This window comes from Ammospiza caudacuta, chromosome 2 (genome assembly GCF_027887145.1).
Source record: "Ammospiza caudacuta isolate bAmmCau1 chromosome 2, bAmmCau1.pri, whole genome shotgun sequence".
NCBI classification, from domain to species: domain Eukaryota; kingdom Metazoa; phylum Chordata; class Aves; order Passeriformes; family Passerellidae; genus Ammospiza; species Ammospiza caudacuta.
The window spans coordinates 53,041,475-53,059,687 of record NC_080594.1 but is presented as its reverse complement, the minus strand read 5'-3'; the positions used below and the strand labels follow the sequence as shown (position 1 = coordinate 53,059,687).

General features: G+C 37.9%; 1 protein-coding gene across 1 annotated transcript in view; it reads right to left on the bottom strand.

The window, feature by feature from the left end:
• The window catches only part of BRCA2 (BRCA2 DNA repair associated), a 33,468-nt gene that overhangs the window by 3,642 nt on the left and 11,613 nt on the right, over positions 1 to 18,213 (bottom strand). The window contains exons 11-23 of the mRNA XM_058823455.1: positions 13,234 to 18,015; positions 12,414 to 12,506; positions 11,428 to 11,497; positions 10,674 to 11,095; positions 9,489 to 9,679; positions 8,728 to 8,915; positions 8,208 to 8,378; positions 7,546 to 7,897; positions 6,701 to 6,856; positions 4,564 to 4,708; positions 1,690 to 1,811; positions 443 to 644; positions 50 to 216 (exon numbers count right to left, since the gene is read on the bottom strand). Coding sequence (XP_058679438.1) covers positions 50 to 216; positions 443 to 644; positions 1,690 to 1,811; positions 4,564 to 4,708; positions 6,701 to 6,856; positions 7,546 to 7,897; positions 8,208 to 8,378; positions 8,728 to 8,915; positions 9,489 to 9,679; positions 10,674 to 11,095; positions 11,428 to 11,497; positions 12,414 to 12,506; positions 13,234 to 18,015 — 7,061 coding nt within the window. The remainder of the gene's footprint in view (positions 1 to 49; positions 217 to 442; positions 645 to 1,689; positions 1,812 to 4,563; positions 4,709 to 6,700; positions 6,857 to 7,545; positions 7,898 to 8,207; positions 8,379 to 8,727; positions 8,916 to 9,488; positions 9,680 to 10,673; positions 11,096 to 11,427; positions 11,498 to 12,413; positions 12,507 to 13,233; positions 18,016 to 18,213) is intronic.

The window sequence follows — 18,213 nt, the reverse complement described above, 5'->3', positions numbered from 1 at the left end:
TTAGAGGGTAAATTTTAATGATGCACCTGTATGCACCTAAAGCACTTACTGCTAGCTGTAGGTACTGAGTTTTCTTGGTGGCTGTTAGCTGGACGTTGGTGGAGTCTGCCCTGCCCCTGGGCTGGGATGCTGACAGCTGGAAGATCCTGTAGCGAGCGCCTTCCTTCAGCAAGGAACACACGTCGGGCAGCGGGCGCCAGATGCTCAGCACTGCTCCTGACAACAGCACGGTAAGCTCAGTCACCTGCTCAGTCACCCTCTGAAGGCTTTTAAACAAAATAAATCTACAGCACTCCCTCCTATCCAAAAGCCTTAAACCAAGAATCAAACCGGAAATATTGACATGTAAGCTAAAATACTGTTGGGAAACTCTTCAAATCTACCTGTGCTGGCCAGTTACCACATTTAGTTAAAAGTTATTTATAATTTTTCAAGCACTGACCTTTATGTTTTTCTTGCTTTCTGTAGTCTACCACATGTAATCTCCATACTGCAGACACATCCCTTTTGTAACAACCATTTTCTTCTTGTTCTGCTGACTCTAAAGCCTTCTTGAATTGTTCCTGCATCTGAGTTTGTTTTTTGTCATTCATCAGCTGTCTGTAAGCCTTCAAGGCTTTTAATTGGTCATCACTTAGATATCCCTGCAACCAAGAGAAGTGGAACTCAGTACCTTTTTTCTTAATCAAAAAACCACAAGATTTTTAGATAGCCTCTTTCTTGAGTATTCATCTGTTAGAAGCAATTTATTTCCAGCTGATGCACTACTAGGACTTGAAATGAGGTATATTAAAACAACAGGAGGCAGCAGAGGTACTGCTGGTACTCAGTTGGTGCTCTCTGGTCTGTGCAGAGATTACACTACACATTGTTCCTACCTGACTAGTGAGAAGCCTGCTCGACAGTGTATAAGTAAGAGGAATATTTAATATGACAGGTAGGCTTGCCTGTTTCATATGAAGACATATTAGGAAAAATTTCTGGAAGAATAAAGGAAGAGTTGCGCTTCTCCTCAGGCTGCTGTCTTTGAGCTGACACAGTGATCTACACTAAAATGCATCAAACACATCACTTTACTAACCAATACTTCAAGACCCAGATTTCTGTACATGCAGCTCCAGAGACATAGCTACCATTTCATCAAATATGACAGACAAGGATCCTCACTTGCAAAAGGCAAGGCATGTATTTAATTTTTTAATAACTTGCAGGGACTAATCACCTCTGTCTTTATTAGTAAAGGCATAAACACTTAAAAGTTGTGATTTAACTGGGAACAGGGAATGAAGACAATGAAGACAATATAATTATCCAAACAATTCAATGAACAGCATGCAAGAGTATGTGTATGAAACTCTAGATTGATGAGATGCATTAAGTTTTTGTATATGCAAGACAAAGCAAAGTAATAAAATTACAAGTAGCATTAATTTTTAATTGTGCTATATCCTGGATTTTTATGCCAAGAGAAAATTGCCATCCAAGATAATATTAATCAATTACAACAAGCCTTCATTACTTTTTTTTCCAAATTTTAATATTAATTTATTTAGCAATAAGCATGCTGTAGAAAATATTAAAAGGCAGCAAAACAAAAGAGTAATTTAATGGTCAATTTCAGCAGAAGTTATTAAATTTTAATTTACTCCAAAAGCTTTTCAAAATTAACCCAGTAGTATCTACAGTTACCTCCATATAACCAGGATCAGATGCATTCTGAATTGCTTCATATAGTTCTGCACCATCTTGCAAATTATGGATTTGCTGTCTTGTGACGATCCGTGATCTTGGTGTTCTTCTACTGGTTCTCTCTGTTGAGAAAAAGCCTTTATGTGGAGCACAACCAATACATTTTAAAATGAAGGAAGAAATAATTATGTATGAAGCACAGCAGTATTTAGGCCTTGACAGAATAAAAATACAAAACACATGTATAGGAATTGATGTGTATGTGCATGCATATATATATGCATACCCAGGAAATACAGAAAAAAAATCTTACTCATTCAAATCCAACATAGATAGGATATTATCCAAACTTTGGGGTAGCCAGTGTCAGTGGCTAGGAGGTTAGTAACTAGTATCACTGGCTAGTTATCTCTTTGCAGAGGGTGGGAGATTTGATGGGCTGCCAAGAACCTTCGTAGACACATGACTACATTTCCTTTATGTCCATCACTTGGTCTTCCTCTCATGCAGCAGAAAAGTCTTAAGGACACCAAGATGTGGGACAGCACAGGCCTTCACACAAAGCCTCCTCAGGACATCAGCTAAATGCCAAGTTAACTTATATTACCCTCTCCTTATGTAAGTCCCTTTGCTGCCAGAATTTTGATGAATTCCTTCAGCACAGCAGACTCTTGTGTACACAACTTTACCAAACATAAAACAACACATGAGGTCTCATAGCAGTGACGTTAAGAATTACAAGGCCATCTCTGATTTCAGCTAAGAATTCCATGCTAGAACCACTGTTGGAAAACACCTCTGCCAGAGGTGGACAGTGTCAGCCATTACAGAATTAGAATATATTGAAGTGGAAGGGACCTTTGGAGGTCTGGAGCACCCTACAGAAGGCTGACCAAGGCTGTCCAGTGAGCTTTTTATTATCTCCAAGGATGGAGATTTCACAGCTTCTCCAGGCAACACTGTCAGTCAACCATCATAGTGAAAAAGTTTCCTGATGTCCTGTGTTCCAGTTTGTGCTCATTTGGCTCTGGACTTGTCACTGGACACCACTGACACAAGCCTAGCTCCATCTTCTCTGCACTGTCCTTTCAGGTATTTAAGTACATCGATCAGATGTCCCTCTGAGCCTTCCCCAAGCTCAATGGTCCCAGCTCTCAGTTTTTCCTAGGTCAGATGCTCCAATTCCTTAAAACACATTCATGGCCCTTGGTTGGAATATCTCCAGTGCGTCCACGTCCCTTTTGTGGTGAGGAGTCCAGAACTGGACATGGCATTCTACATGTGGCCTTACCAGTGCTAAACAGAAGGGAAGGATCACCAAGACCTTCTCAAAAATCCTCAACTTGTCCACCAGGACACCCAGGGCTCCTTCTGCCAAGCTGCATTCCAGATGGGTGACCCCCAGCATGTATTGGTGCATGGCCCTGCTCCTCCCCAGGTGCAAGATTTGCAACTTGCTTTGTTGAACTTCATGAGGTTCTTGTCAGCCCGTTTCTCCAGCTGCCAAAATCCCTCTGGATGGCAGCATAATCCTCCAGTGTATTCATCACTTGTCCTAATTTTAAGCATCAAACCTGCTGTAAGTACATCCCCCCATTCTCCAGATCATAAATGAACTTGTTAAAACAGGACTAGACCCTGTACTCATCGCTGGCGTACACCATGAGTTACTGGCCTCCAAAGAGACTTTGTGCCACTGATCACCACCTTCTGGGCCCTACTGTTCAGAGAGTTTTCTATCCACCTGCCTGCTCATCCAGCCCATCAGCTTCTCTCTGTGGATCCTAAGGGACACAGTGTCAAAAGCCTTTCTGAAGTCCAGGCAGACAATGCACTGCTCTCGCCTCAACTGCCCAAGCCAGTGATTTCATCACAGAACATTGTCAGGTTGGTCAAACATGGCTTCCCCTGAGTGAATCTTTGCTGAATACTCCAAGATCATATTTTGTTCCCTTTTGTGCCTGTTAACAGCTTCCAGGATTATTTCTCCCATCATCACCTTCTCAGGGATCAGGGTAAGGCTGACTGGCCTGTAGGTTTCTGGGTGCTCCTTCCTATCTTTTCTGAATACAGCAGACACATTTGCTTTCTTCCACTCTCCAGGCACCTCTACCAATGAACTAATGATCATTCAAAGAGGATCAAAAGCAGCCCCACAGACACCAGTCAGCTGCTCAGCACTTCTGAGTTAATCCTATCATCAGCTATGGACTTACATATGTCCAGTTTGCCTGAGTGCTCTCTAACTTGATCCTCTTCCGCCAAGGGTATGTCTTCCTTGCTTCAGAATTTCCCCTGGTCTCTGTGGCCTGGGATTGCCAACCAAGGGCATTTGGTGACTCAGCATGCTCCATGGCCTGTGTCACCAGAGTCCCTGTCCCACTGAGCAGCTCCACTGACCTCAGCATCTACACAGTCACGCAATTATTCATGAGGAAAGATGCTCAGTCTTGGTGTCCAGGCCTACTGAGATACATCCTAGCAGTGCCCACCTCTGGGTGAAATCTTACAGTGTCATGTCCCTGAAGGGAATTAAATTATGATTTCTACAATTTTGTAGCATTTCCCTGAGAATCACCTCAAGGATAATTTTTTAGTGGCCTGCCTATGAATATGTTCAAAAGGGTTCCCTAGATAGCTGCAAAGCCTTGCAAATAAGCACATAACCATTTTGTACCAAAAGGTCTTGACACACAGGAAGCAAAAAAACAACACAAAACCAAACCAACAACAACAACACAGAAAACAACCCAAAATCTCATCTCTGCTTCTCTATCACCAGAGAAGATTTTTGGCAATTTCTTTTAACTTTTCTGGAAATATCAAAATGTTTTCCTGTTCTTTACACATGTTCTGAAAGAATGAAAGCTTTACCTTCATGTTTTTCATATTCTGCTTGGATTTTTGCAAACAGAGCTTCCAGTTTCTTTTGCTGATTCTCTGCATGCTTGGCAGCTTCCCTTTCTTCAGCTCGGCTGTTACGAAAAACGTAGGACCCGGCTGACGTCTTTTCCATCCACTGAAATAAAAAGATTAAAACTAAACCCAGACTTTAAAAAGATTATTTTTAACGTTATCTAGCTTCTCTTTCATACTCACTGTTAAACAAAAATGCTTTAAAAATGAACAGGCAGCAGACCCTAAGTTCTTCCACTGTAACAGATAAAAGGCAAAACCCCACAGCACGGGTTGGTAACTTGTCAAAAACAAGCAGAATGGAGCAGTATCCAAACCCAGATTATTTAACAGCTGAAGAAAACATAGCTTCAAGTAGTGGGTATCAATGTTGTAATTTAGATGATGAATGGATCCCACTGGCAGATACATTAAGATACAAACCATCAAACTCAATCCTAAAAAATACACTAGACTGCATTCTACCCAATCTGTCTTTCCACATCAGCTGTATGGTCTGTTTTAACACCCTGGGTTAGATGCTGTAAAAGAACTATGATGTTGTTCTGCAGACGCTCCTAAACCTTTTCTGCTGAGATGGTGCCATAGGACTAGAGGCTTGTCCAGAACTCTGCCAGAACTGGCTTGCCTGATTTGAAGAGCTAAACAAGGAGATCCATGGCTGCTGAAAGTGGTCCCTTTCCTTCCAATTCCATTTTCTGCACAGTTCTGTCTTCTCCCTTGCACTGGCTCTAGCACATATCTGACCTCAGCAGACTGTATCAGTTTGGTAATTCAATAGACAGCAGTTCATTGTCTGTTCTTAATATTATTATTACTTACTTTTTCCTAGTTTAATGAATTAAGCTGCTCAAGTAACAGGACCAGGTGAGCTCCAGGTTCAGAACAGAGAAGCAGCAGGGGTGTATAGTGAAAGCAAGGTAAGGAGAGGTTGCAGGACCAATACTTATGAGGCACTGAATTGTTGAAATAGGCTCTGCCTACCTCATTAATTGCACACCATGTATCTCCTGCATTATTCACAGTTTGACACCTTTAATTAAGGCTACTGTGATTCCTACACTCCTTGGCTCTTGACGTAAAAGGAGACAGCCCAAATCTTCCTACAATTTTGGTATGTTTGAGCAAGAGTCTCAGTGTTTAAAGCAGAAAAATGTACATCAATCTCTTGACATAGCCAGATATGAAGAAGCATTTGCCTCCCCAGCCTGGAAACCATTTATTGTGATGCAGTTACAGATTACAGTCCTCTTTCTGAGACTTAAATAAAGGTTTGTTCTACCAGGCAGCTCACATAATAAGTGCTGCAATTTCCTCCATTAAAGTAATGATCTAAATAGCAAACTAATGATCCAAACCAAGTACCTTTGCAGAATTCATTCTACATCAACCAACAATAAAATAATACCTTAGAAAGAAGACAATGAAAAAACAGTCTTAGATATACATGCCAAGTATAACCTGCTCTGAGGAAAGCTAATAAAATATGAAAGTTGTGTCCTGGTTAAACTGCTTACATTAAAAAGATTGATTACTAACAGAAATATTGTTTCTTTTTGTGTCTGGTATTGTTATAAAACCAAGTAGTTGCAGTGAAGTCTGACTGCAGTATTTAAATGTCTGGATATCAAGTGGTATTTAAAAGATTTTAAATCTATTTTACACCACAACTACACACTGTACTTTCACTAATACAGAACGTACACAATACAGTCAGCTACATGTAAGAAAAAGTAATCCTACAAATGCTTAGAAATATGTGACTTTTTTGTTAATATGTTTATAATAAAACAAATGCAGTAGAGTACAGAACTGAAATTCAATTATTTCTGGCTTTTTGAAGCTCAAAGCAAAGCCAACTGAAAGATACTGAACACAAAATAAAATTCTTCTTATAGCAGGATATACCAATCCTGAAATACTAAACACATGCACAATGCAAGAACCACTCTTCATTAGTTTACACATAATGGTATCTTAAAAAAAAAATTTAGCTTTCTATATTGTGTCTGATTTGAAAAATGATATAGCAATTCATTAATATAATTGAGATCTCACAGAACCCTGTTAGATGAATAAAATACTTACACCATACCTGAATAGGGTAAGTTCTTTGAACTACCACATCAATACAGCCCACTGCACCGCCCTCACTGTAAAGCGATGACAGAGGCACCGGGAAAGGTCTGGGATCCCGATGGAATCCCAGCTTGGTGTGCCATCGCACACGGCGAGTGCTGTTCGCTGAGATCTGAGCAAGGGAAACGGTGAATGAGAAACTGGCACTGCTAAGTCAGAGTTATAGCAACACATTTTAACTACAGGAATATCTAAATATTTTTATATCTATTTTCACACTGACCTCACTAAGAATATATCACTTTTGCACCTGAGCAGATCACATTTTAATTCCTTTCACACTGACGAATGTATTTTCAACAGAATCTAAAAATCGGAAAAGTTAAAATTCTCTGGGAAATGAGAATGTATGAGACAAACCATTGCTTTGTACCAGAGTAGCAATTTCAGTATTATGCTCTTTAAAGTTAAAGCTCTTTAACTAACCTCAAATAAGCCAATGCCTTCCCCCACCAGTTCACCCTCTCATTGGTTTCTCCCCTCCCCCTATTCTTCCAACTTCCATATTGTCTGAGATGGATAAATACTTTTTTGCAACTTGGTGTTTAACCAAAGTAAGGAGCTGGAACTGCCAAAACACATAGCAAAACCTGGCAGAATTTTATACTACAAACTTCTCTTCCAACCGTATTGAATAACACCCTTGAAGGATGTCTTACAAATCTGGTTATTAAACTTCAGCAAAGCTCCATCTGTTTGTAAAGCTCCAATAACTTCTGTTTACAAAATATGGCTCAACTAAGTAGCATTTATCACCTCTCTCAGTCACATCCAATCAAGCTGAACTAATATTTTATTTACCTTTAACATAAGGGAATCTGGGGCTTCCAGTGGTGGACATCCATTTTGAGGACCAACAAGTTCTGCTCCATGCACTATGATCTTCTGACCAACAGTCAGCCTTCTTCTATCTAAGAAAGCTTTGAGAGGTGGATCCAGAAGAGCTCTGATCCCATACCAGCCATCAGTAACTTCAATTAAAGCTGCTGCTTTTTTACTTTCCATGTTCTTATTGCTACTGCTAGGAGATACAATTGTGTTCAGTGATATGATTTTGGAAATGCACAGTACAAGTGTTTTACATGCTGCATCATCTCTTTCCATTATTTTTTTGATTGCCGATCGTTTACTTTTATCCACTTCCAAATCATACCTACAAAAAAGAATTTGTGCTTAGTTACAGCAAACAAAATCCATCACATTGTTTTTATTTAAACACACTTGTAGAAAAGTGTTGGTTATTCATCTACCTGATGAAGCACCACTGTAGCAAAGCAAATGTTTTCTGCATTTTTGCAGGTAACACACACTATGTTTTTAATGCTGCTGTGTGTAAGTTTAACAATACAAGCATTCTGCTACGCAGTGAATGCAAGGCAGATGTACTTATTTTGTAATCCTGATGAACCAGAAAACACACAGTAACACAAATTACAGCTCCCAATACATTGCTATACACATACCTATATTTCAACTGCAACAGGACCATTTCTGGTGTCAAACATCTGTTAGCAAATTCATGTGGGAATGACACTTCCATGGCTGCCAATTTCCATACAATCCATCTGTAGTGATTGTAAACCCAGGCCTCTGTGATTAGGTTGGGATCCACGCCAGGAGTGTCACAGAGGGCTCTGCAGATAAATTGTTAATAAATTAACCTGAAATCCACTGCAAATTTTAACTTCCCTATTACTTAGACTATTTATACCTTTGAAGAAATTCTAGAAATTTTCCAAATTGACTTTGCTTTCTTTAATGGTCAGTGAGGATCAATCACTAGCAACATTAATCTACATAGCAAATTTACAATCCTATAATATCTTTATTTATAGCAACAGATGTGTACTAAAAATGCACAGTAAAAAAACAGTAAAAATTTCAGAGGCTTTAAAACACCACTGTGTTGGATTTATTCTAGGAGACAAGAGAACTGCTATCTAATAAATAGCATAGCTGTCCCAAGTTCATAAGCAACAGTACCTGTAAAACTCCTTTTTCCCAGCTTTTCCCTCATCAGTAGGTATTAGCCATCCTCCATCAGCAAGCTGCATTCCATTTCCAGCTAACAAATACTCCTTACTGAAAAAGTCTTTGATGAGAAACTGGAAAGATTCTGCATTTGTGCTGTTAACTTGTACGCACTGTTTTGAAACACCGTATGTGTATAGCTGAAAAAAATCAGATGGAAAAGACAAAATAATGACAATACAGTAAGAATTCAAAAGACAGTTTAAATATCCAGTCTTATAATTTCAGATTAAATATTTCTTTAAGGTTGAGACAGCTTTTGTCTGATCTTGCCATTTCATATGTAAACCATGGAGAATGGAGGATTCCCAACAACTATTTTAGAAGAACAGCTTCACAGTGTACTTTGAAAGTGTTTAAAACCATTCAATAGGTTTGGTACTTTCACAGCACCAAAAGCAAAAGCATTTTCATATAGATTTACCTAAGCTTAAATTTTAACTGTTCTTTTCAACCATCTCTTCATAGGCATTTTAATTGGTGGATTTTTTTTTCCTGTTTGATTATAACACTAGAGATTTATGACCTTTATTATTTGGAATAGTTTTAAAAACTGGATATATGCTACTTAAGTACTGTAGCAACTGGTGTAACAGCTACTGTAAATACTTATCTAAAAACTGAAGAATGTATCTATTCAAAAGCTACTGAGTTTTTATTTGCTAGTCTTGAGAAAGAGATGTGAGACAGAAAATAAAAAGATATCAATATACCTCTTCTGTAGAATAAAAGCGAGGTGATTTCTCTTCCACTGCAGCTTTCAGAGGGATTCTACTGCTTGCAGATGTTTTAATGACATAAAGAGTGCCCGGCTGTGAATGAATATTTTGCCTACATTTCTTTTTAATTCTCATTTCCTGCAGGTCTCTGGCACAGCGGAGATTTGTCACCATCCTGGCCATAGCTGCAAATTAAAAAAAACAAACCAAAACATCAAAACCTTTTAAAAGCATTATCAAGTAAAGATACACAGTCACACTCTAGCAGATTCAGAGCAACATTTTTTCTATGCCACTCTGCAGATTTTTAGAAATTGCAAGTCTAAATATTAAAAGTTTAATGCATTTAGAAGGCAGTGATTACTGAAGGCATTAGAATATTTATATAAAACAAATTACATATCCATATTAATGTTATATAAATCACTGCACTCAACTTCCATCCACATACTCTTCTCATATGAAACTGAACTCAATCTTCATAGAAAACTCCAGCTGGAAAGAAATTAGTTGATGACTACAGAATCCATAATCCTGAAATTTTGGCCTGTTACTGCTGGATCTGATTCTGCAAATGTTCATATACCTGTTCAAATATATACAAGTCCTTCTGAAAAAAATCCAGATTATTTGACTGTGAATTACAGAAGTAACCAGATGAACCAGAGCATTCAAGAGAGCTTAGATGGCATAAGCCCATTCTTAAGTGGAACAGTTGAGCATTCAAAATCTGCCTCATTTTTTGAAAACGACACAATCAACCATTTATATGGCTAAGTCTATATTTTAATTAGAGGACAGAAGGAAAACAAGCTTCTGTAAAAGTCAATGAAGTATAGCAATGCTAATCCAAGGTTCCTAGATTATTTTATCTATGAGGTATATAAGAAAAATCTAATATCAACTGAAACATAAGTTATCTTGTTTCTAAGTACTGTGTGAAATATTTTCCTTCTTCTCAATTAACTTTGGAGATAAACAGGATATGCTCTTTTAGGAGTGCAATATAAAATATTAGGAAAGTAGCAATTTCCTAATTTTCCTGAAAAAAAAAAAACAACTTAAAAAGAAGCTTCTTTTTATTAAAAAAAAGTCTGCAAATTATGCAAAAACCCCTTAAAGAATCAGCTCTGATAGTTAGTATTCACAATAGTTAAGTAGAGTAAAATCTGAAAATACCTAAATTGCCATTTTCTAGGTCAGTGTCTGCTGCATGCTGGATACAAGGCTGCTCATCTTGAGGGTCAGCAGTATTTTGTTCAGCTCTGAGCTGATTTAGTTCCATCTCTTTGGTCATAATTTTGCTGATGGGTGAGTCACACCTGCTGCTGCTGCTGCCTTGTTCGCACGTAGAAAACGCCAGCTTGGTTTTGAAGGGTGGAATAAAAGTTTTAGCAGCTTTGCCAGATTTGTACAAACTTCTCGTTTCCTCGCTCTCTTTTGCCGAGGCTTTACAGGGAGTGGAAAGCCCTGCAGCACTGTCTGAAGAGTGCCTGAGAGCACAGTGCTGAAAAATGGCAGGTTTAGACTGGAATCCTCTGAAGTCTTGATCTGGCAGGGTAAGGGTAGGATTCTTGACTTCGTGTCGTTCTTTAGTTGACCTACAGAAATGCAAACACTTAAGCATACAGGTTTCATCTTCCTGACAAAAATCAGGAGTTTTGTATTCTTAATATAGTAATTCAATTCAGTATCAATAAAAAGACAAAATATCAGTCTTTGGTATTTAAAAAACAGAATACTTAACTTCTATCTATTGAGAAAAGACACAGTGTAATAGGGTTAGCATATCACTGATCTACTGCAGCAGCATGTAGTAATGTACGGTAACTTAGTATTTAGTCATAATATGATCGGCTTTTTATAAAGTTGGGTAGTAAATTAATACTATATATTTTAGACAGTTACAAAGAAGAACTCTAAAATTTCTCACCCAAAAGGCTGACAAGTTATGGGTTTTAAAGGGACATGGTACATGAACTTTCTTCTGTCTTTGAAAATGCCTGTAATATAATTTAAAAAAATAAATGTTTGAAATGGCACATTACATAGATAGATAGAAATTTATAGCCACATGCTTTATCTATATTAATGAAAATTAACAGAAATAATTAATTAATAGAAAAGTCTTCAGAGTGGATTTAAATAGCTTTATTCTTTCCTGCCCCCAAAAATGTTTTTTAAACATCTTCCCATAGAGGGATAAGTGCTCACAATACTGAGCTCTCAAGAGTTTGTGTCTGTGAGCCAGCAAGATATTTTTAGGCTCCTGAAAAGGAAATGTTTATCATATTAACTCCAGGTAGGCTCACCATTCCATTTAGAACTCTTTCAACAACTTTTACTCTTTTATTTGACATTACAACAAAAAAGCACATTTGCACAAACTCTTCCTTCCATTACTGAAGGACATGCTTATCTTGGAATTATCAATGTAACTAAATCATATATGCCTGGAATGTAAACCCACTTGTGCTATGCCCTTAGGCTGCAAAGAGGAAGTTTCATATGAGAAGTAATTATATAGTAAGTATATTACCAGTAAGTATCTACACAAAGTTAATCAACAAAATATATTCTGTAGATTAACCAATAAAATGCATTCTTCCTATTGAGACTAGAATTTGTGAGACTTAGGATTGTGAGAGAGCAGGCAAATTCCTCCTGAACTGGAAATTAAACCAGAGTTCTTGCAGAAGGAATATATTTAGAGTCTATGCAATAAGGCAAATCATTAATCACATAATTTAAAGTCAGCAGAGAAATTATCACAGCAGCTTTCCTGAATTTCCATGACTACATTAATAAATGCAGTAGCTAAGCAAACTTATTATATGTTAGGTTATTGGAAATTGAAGAATTCTCAAGATAACAACTGACACTGGATTATTTCTTAGAACACAAGATGACTAAAATTACCATCAGGGGTGCTTTTTGAAGCTTTCAAAGACCTGGGGGAATTCTTGGTTCTGTTAAATTCAAGCAGAAGCTGCCTCTTAATTGGAGGTTCACCTAGAATAAAACCACAGAGTTTTAAAAGTGATGCTCCTTTCAAGTTCAGTTTCTTATCAATCAGGACAACATAACTGTAATTTCGAAATAAAACACCAAAGTCAGAGCAAGCAGAATGCGCAAGTTCTCAGGTTAGTTTTCAGGTTTTCATCTCCCCTTCCACAAGGAGTTTTCAGCTAGCCCAGGTCCCTGAACTGGTCTGGGTGTCTGTGCAAGCATCAGTACCAACACTTCAGCGCTAGACAGATCACTTTCAGAAGGCAAGAAACTCTCTTAGACCAACGATTATTTTTTGAATCAGACTAGCAATCTCGATACAAGCAAAACATTGTCCTCATCTACAATGCACAAAAAGGTGAAAATGAAAATACTGCTACTCATTTTTCAATGAAAAAACACTAGATATATACACAGAGGAAAAAAAAGTCTGCTCAGAGAGAAAAGGAGCAGCAGATTTCTTCTGTAAGCTTACAGTAAAACAGCAAATCTGGACACCTTCAAAATTACTTATCACAAATTTAGCTTCTACTGTGCATATTTAAGCCTGGAAAGAGTGGATGAACCACCGTGCAGCAAGAAGAGTTTTTGTCACTGACATCTAGAGAAAGAACTTGAATGTTTCTGTGAGCTAAAAAATCAACATGACATGCAAACCAGCCCCCCAAAACCTAAACAAATGCACTGTGCAGAAATATGGAGTTGAACATACATAAGATAAAACACCTACCAAGTGAGTTGTTTTCTTCAAAGTGCCTCTTCCCAAAGGTCTTCATTTGGAAGTTTTTATCTAGTCTGCCACTGAAGGTCTGCGCAGCATTAATTTGTACTCCAGAACTGGAAAAAGTGTCTTCCATAAAAGCTCTTGCACTTTCTATAGCCTCTACTTCCAAGTAATTTTTTGGACTTTGGAGAAGATTAGTATTAGTTTCTGCTTTAGCAGTAGCACTGCATGAAATTGCTTCAGACTCTGGTTTTGACCACAGATTCAGCTGCCCTTTTCCAAAAGACTCAGTTTTCTCTTGCTGAAGGTTATTTTTAAATGATGCTAACTGCTTGTTTTGCTGATTGTATGGTGAGTGCTCAGGCATTTTGACATGATGAGTGCTTGGAAAATACTTTATTTCCTGAGGGCAGATGTTTTGTAAGTCAGAGTCTTGATTGCAGCTTTTTTCAGTTTTGAATTCTGAGATCACCTTACCTGTTAAAGATTTCACACGTTGACCACTGTCTTTAACTGAACTAAGCTGATCTGTAGTACAAAGCCCACTACTCAAAAAGTAATCAGATTCTTCTAAAATTGCCTTTGCTTTTTGGTAGGCATCTTTAGAAACTTTTACCTGCTTTCCACTAGCAGTGCTGAAGCCAAAAGCAGAATCTGAAATCAATTCAGGGCTGGTATCTTCTTGCCCTTTTGATGACACTATCTGCATTTTCTTAGGAAGTACTTCAGTGTGCATTTTAGACTTTTCAACATCTTCCTCAACTAAAAATGCTTCTTGTACATGTGGTGAATGATTACCTTCCATTTCAGAAAAGAGCTGTCTAGCTTTCCTGAGTGACTCTTCTGAAAGCTCTACAGGCTTTCCACTTGCTGTACTAAACAATCCAAAGTTGCTTGTAGAAGCATCTGATGGCTTTATCTGCTTATCTGGAACAAAGTGCCCTAAAAGCTTAATATTCTGCCCAAATGATTGCTTCTGATAATTTGAAGCAGACTTTGCACCTGCAGATGTGTTTCCTTCTTTGTGACTGTCTTCATCAGTACTTGCATTTACTTCAATAAACTGGGATGAATTAACCTCTTCACTTGTTGTAGCATTAAAAAAAATAGCAGAATTAGGACACTCAGTGTAAAGGACTACAGATGAATTTCTAGCAATTTCTGTTTGATTCCTTCTTGAGTTAGGCTCAATTTCATATTTTACAGCTTCACTGCAGTCTTGAAACATTTGTCGGACACTTGCTAATGCACTTTCTGAAACAGACACAGCTTTCCCTTTTGCTGTGCTAAACACGGTTTCTTTCAGATCACCCCTTTGCTTTTCAGCCTCAAGTGTTGTTTCTTTTAACCTCTTAAAATTAGTTTCCTCTTCAGGAAGACTGACTAGTGTCTGGTTTTGGCTAGCACTGGCTAGGCTGTCTGTGAAGCAATTTTTATCAGCAGCAGGTTCATTTAAATGTTCTAAGTTGAATTCTTTACTGTCACCATTCATGTAAGAGCAGCTACTTTTTGCATCTAAAAGGAGTGACTGATCAGCTTTATTGTTGCTCTCCTCAACAAATAAACTATTTTTTGTATCTCTAGGCACACGGTTGTCTTCAAGGTCATGTGGTACCTTTATTAAATGCAGAGATGCAGCAGAGTGCACAGGAAAATCATCTATATTTCCTGAATCATCCCTCTTTCTTAGTGAGCAGTCCAACTTTTTCTCTGCAAGGAATTTTCCATCTTCAGACAAATGAGCTCTACTTACAGCATCACTCTTCTGTCCTTTAAGGGATTCCAATTCTGACTTTCCAGGTCTGACATCAGCTTTCTTATGCACATATGAAGTTGCCAAACTCCCTTCAAAAGCTTCACCTAGGTCAACAAATGTATCTACTTTAGCAGGATCAAGAACTGCAGCATGTTTAATAGGACTGCTCTCTATTGCCTGATTTAACTGGTCTCCAAGCTCTTCAGCAACAAGCTTCTCATTAAAATTGAGTTTTTCTGAGTCACACTGAGCAATGTTTTCAGTACATAAATCGCAGTCTTTAACACAGTTATTGCCACATTTCCTTTTCCTGATGAGACTCTCAAAACTGTCATTATGTTCCTTTCCTATATCAACATCTGCAAAAAACTGTTCTGCTTTAGCCAAAAATCCATCAGCAATGACTATTTTCTTGCCGCTAGCAGTATGAAAACCAGTCAGATAACTTCCTTCCACTTCATTTTTCCCCATGTTTACTTCTTGTTCAAGAGGTATTTGACAACGATGGTAAGAACCTATTTTTATTCTGCTTTCATTCACTAGCAGGTCCTTATCATGAGTGGTGTCTTCTGCCATATTTTTACAATTTGCTTTTTCTTTATCAGAGCTCTCCAAAACATTTACATCTCCTTCTCCGCACTGCACACTGAACAAGGGCAGAGAATGATCCAAAGCTGCATCAGGAATGGATGTATCACCACCAGGAGCCTGAGGTTTTGGTGACAAACATTCATCTTCCTTTCTGTCTTTTCCTACCTGCTTAGGAGATGGGTTTTCCATTTCGTATGACGTATTTAAACTGTGTTCTTCTGCAATCATAACAGCATCTTCCAGACATGTTACATGTAATGAGTGGTCTTGCAAATTGCCTTCATCATCTCCTCGATTTAAAATTTGTTTGGAAGTTTCATAATTCTGCTTATGATTTTTAGTGGACAACAGGCTGTTGACATTGTTAATACTACTGAAGGTAACATTTTCAGTATTATTTGCTGATATTTTTGCCTTGTTTTCCATATTTTCCTTGAATGCTGTACAAGGATTTTCCTCATTTTTATTCTGTGCATGGTAGGAAACAGAACCTGTGTGGGAAACAGCATTAATGCTTTTGAAATCTGAAACACGAACAGTTCTTTCTTTGCTTCCTTTTGTCAGGCATCTGGGAAAATGACTGTTAGAAGACATAGATCCTTTTGAATTGTGACATCTAGTACCAGTTTCAGAAGATTTGAACAAATAGTTATCATCATCCAAGTCTCTGAAGAGCTCTGCAGACCTACTCAAAGCTGCTTTTGAAATATTTATTTTTTTACCTCCAGCTGAAGTAAAGCCTATGAAATTAGAAAAGCTGTCCTGCTTAGCTATGGGAAAGCTCTCATCAGATCTACTTTCATTTATGTCTAAGTTAGTAAAAGTAACCTTTTTATAATTTTCATGGAAAAACACTGCATTTTCTTTTTCATTTTTCACCAATTCAGTGTCTTCATTTGTGTCTTCCTCCTGAGTACAATACTTGTCATTTTTCACTTGATTTTCCGATTTAAAAGTGCTATAAACCCCCACATCTTTGCTTCTTTCAGAAATATTTTCTACATACTTTGTTCCATTTGTTTCTACAGTTCCTAATTGTTGCAAGCTGTGACTTTGTATTGTGTTGCTTTGCTTTCTAAACTGTGTAAATTCAAACTGACTACCTGTTTCTTCTAAGATACTGGAAAGTTCAGCAATTTCAGCTTCCTGGCTTGCTGTCAAGGTTTGATTTGCTTCTTGCAAGGCTTGTGGAGTTCTAGGAAAGCTTTTACACAAGCCAACTTTATGTGGAGTAAACTTTGTATACCTGGGCTCAAGAAAACTTGCCTGTGAATCTGAAGAATCAGATAAATTACTGCCCAGCTTGCTTTTTGAACCTGAGAAAAACGCATTTTCCTTTTTAACTTGATGTGAAATGTTTCTGACTCTTTCCATGGAAGAACCTTCAAAGCATTCATTTTCAATATCCTTGAACAGCATTCTGCCTTTTGCTATACTGGCTTCAGAGAATCTAATCTGCTTATTAGAAGCAGTCTGAAAGCCACTGAAGCCCAGATTCAAACTGCATGCATTAAGAGTCACTGATGATTCCGCTTTACACTTTAGGTTCTTGTTTGGCATTTTGCTGGAATACATAGGTGCTACTTGTTTATCTTCTGCAGAAGTGACTTCATTTAAAGAATTATTATCTACACAATCTAATAATTCTTTAGAAATGTCTACAGCTACATTACTGAATGCAGCGGCTTGAGGGCTTTTGCTGTTTTCAGCTGGCTTTGGGTCTTTATTGCTGGCTACATCCTCTGAAAAGGCAGCTGCATCTGTTTTCTCCCCTTGTTTTAATACAGTACTGTCATTTTCTGAGCACTGTATTCCCAAGGGTCTGTGTACCTCTCTACAGTCAACTCCTGATCTCTGGTCTGTAGAATGCTTTTTACTGGGTGGTAATTTATTGCAACAGTCACTACTGACTCCAGTTATGCCAAAGTTGATCTGACACAATGTATTATGGGAACTGCTGTTTGTCAGGGATGTAGAGTCACTGTGAATATCAGCCAAGAGTTCCTTGCCACTAGGAGAAGACCCAAGCTCTTTCAGGCTCTGAGGTACAGCAGCTCCATCGTTCATCTTAGTACTCATGTCCTTATCTTCTTCACCTCTCCCTAAAGCACAGCTTTTAGGGAGAAATCTGGAACGTTTTCTTGCCATTAAGCATGCTGAAGTCAGAACTTTACGTTTTATATTTGAAAGACTCTGATTATTTGAAGAATTATTTGTATCTTCTTCCACTGTATTAGATCCTTCTAAGCATTTTATTGATGCAGCAGCTTGATCCTCTCTTGCATTCTCCCCCAAGTCTCTCAGGTCTTGTTGTTTCAGCCTATCACTGAAGGAATTATCAGATAAGTTATCCATTATATCCATTTTTAAAGTAGAAGTGCTGAAGTTCTTTGTCCTCATATTTGATTCCAAATGCTTTCTCTCAGCAGGAAGAAAGTGGTCTACAAGACATTACAGAGAAAAATTTGAATAAATTTATTCAAACAAATGTAGATTCAGATTTTCATAAAATTTAGGCAGATTAGATAATTTCTGTACAAGCTTAACAGCAGAACCCAATGTATCACTTTTGTTCTCAAATGCAAATTCCCTGACAAGGCTGGAGGTCTGTTTAACCTATATTCTAACAGCCAAAACCA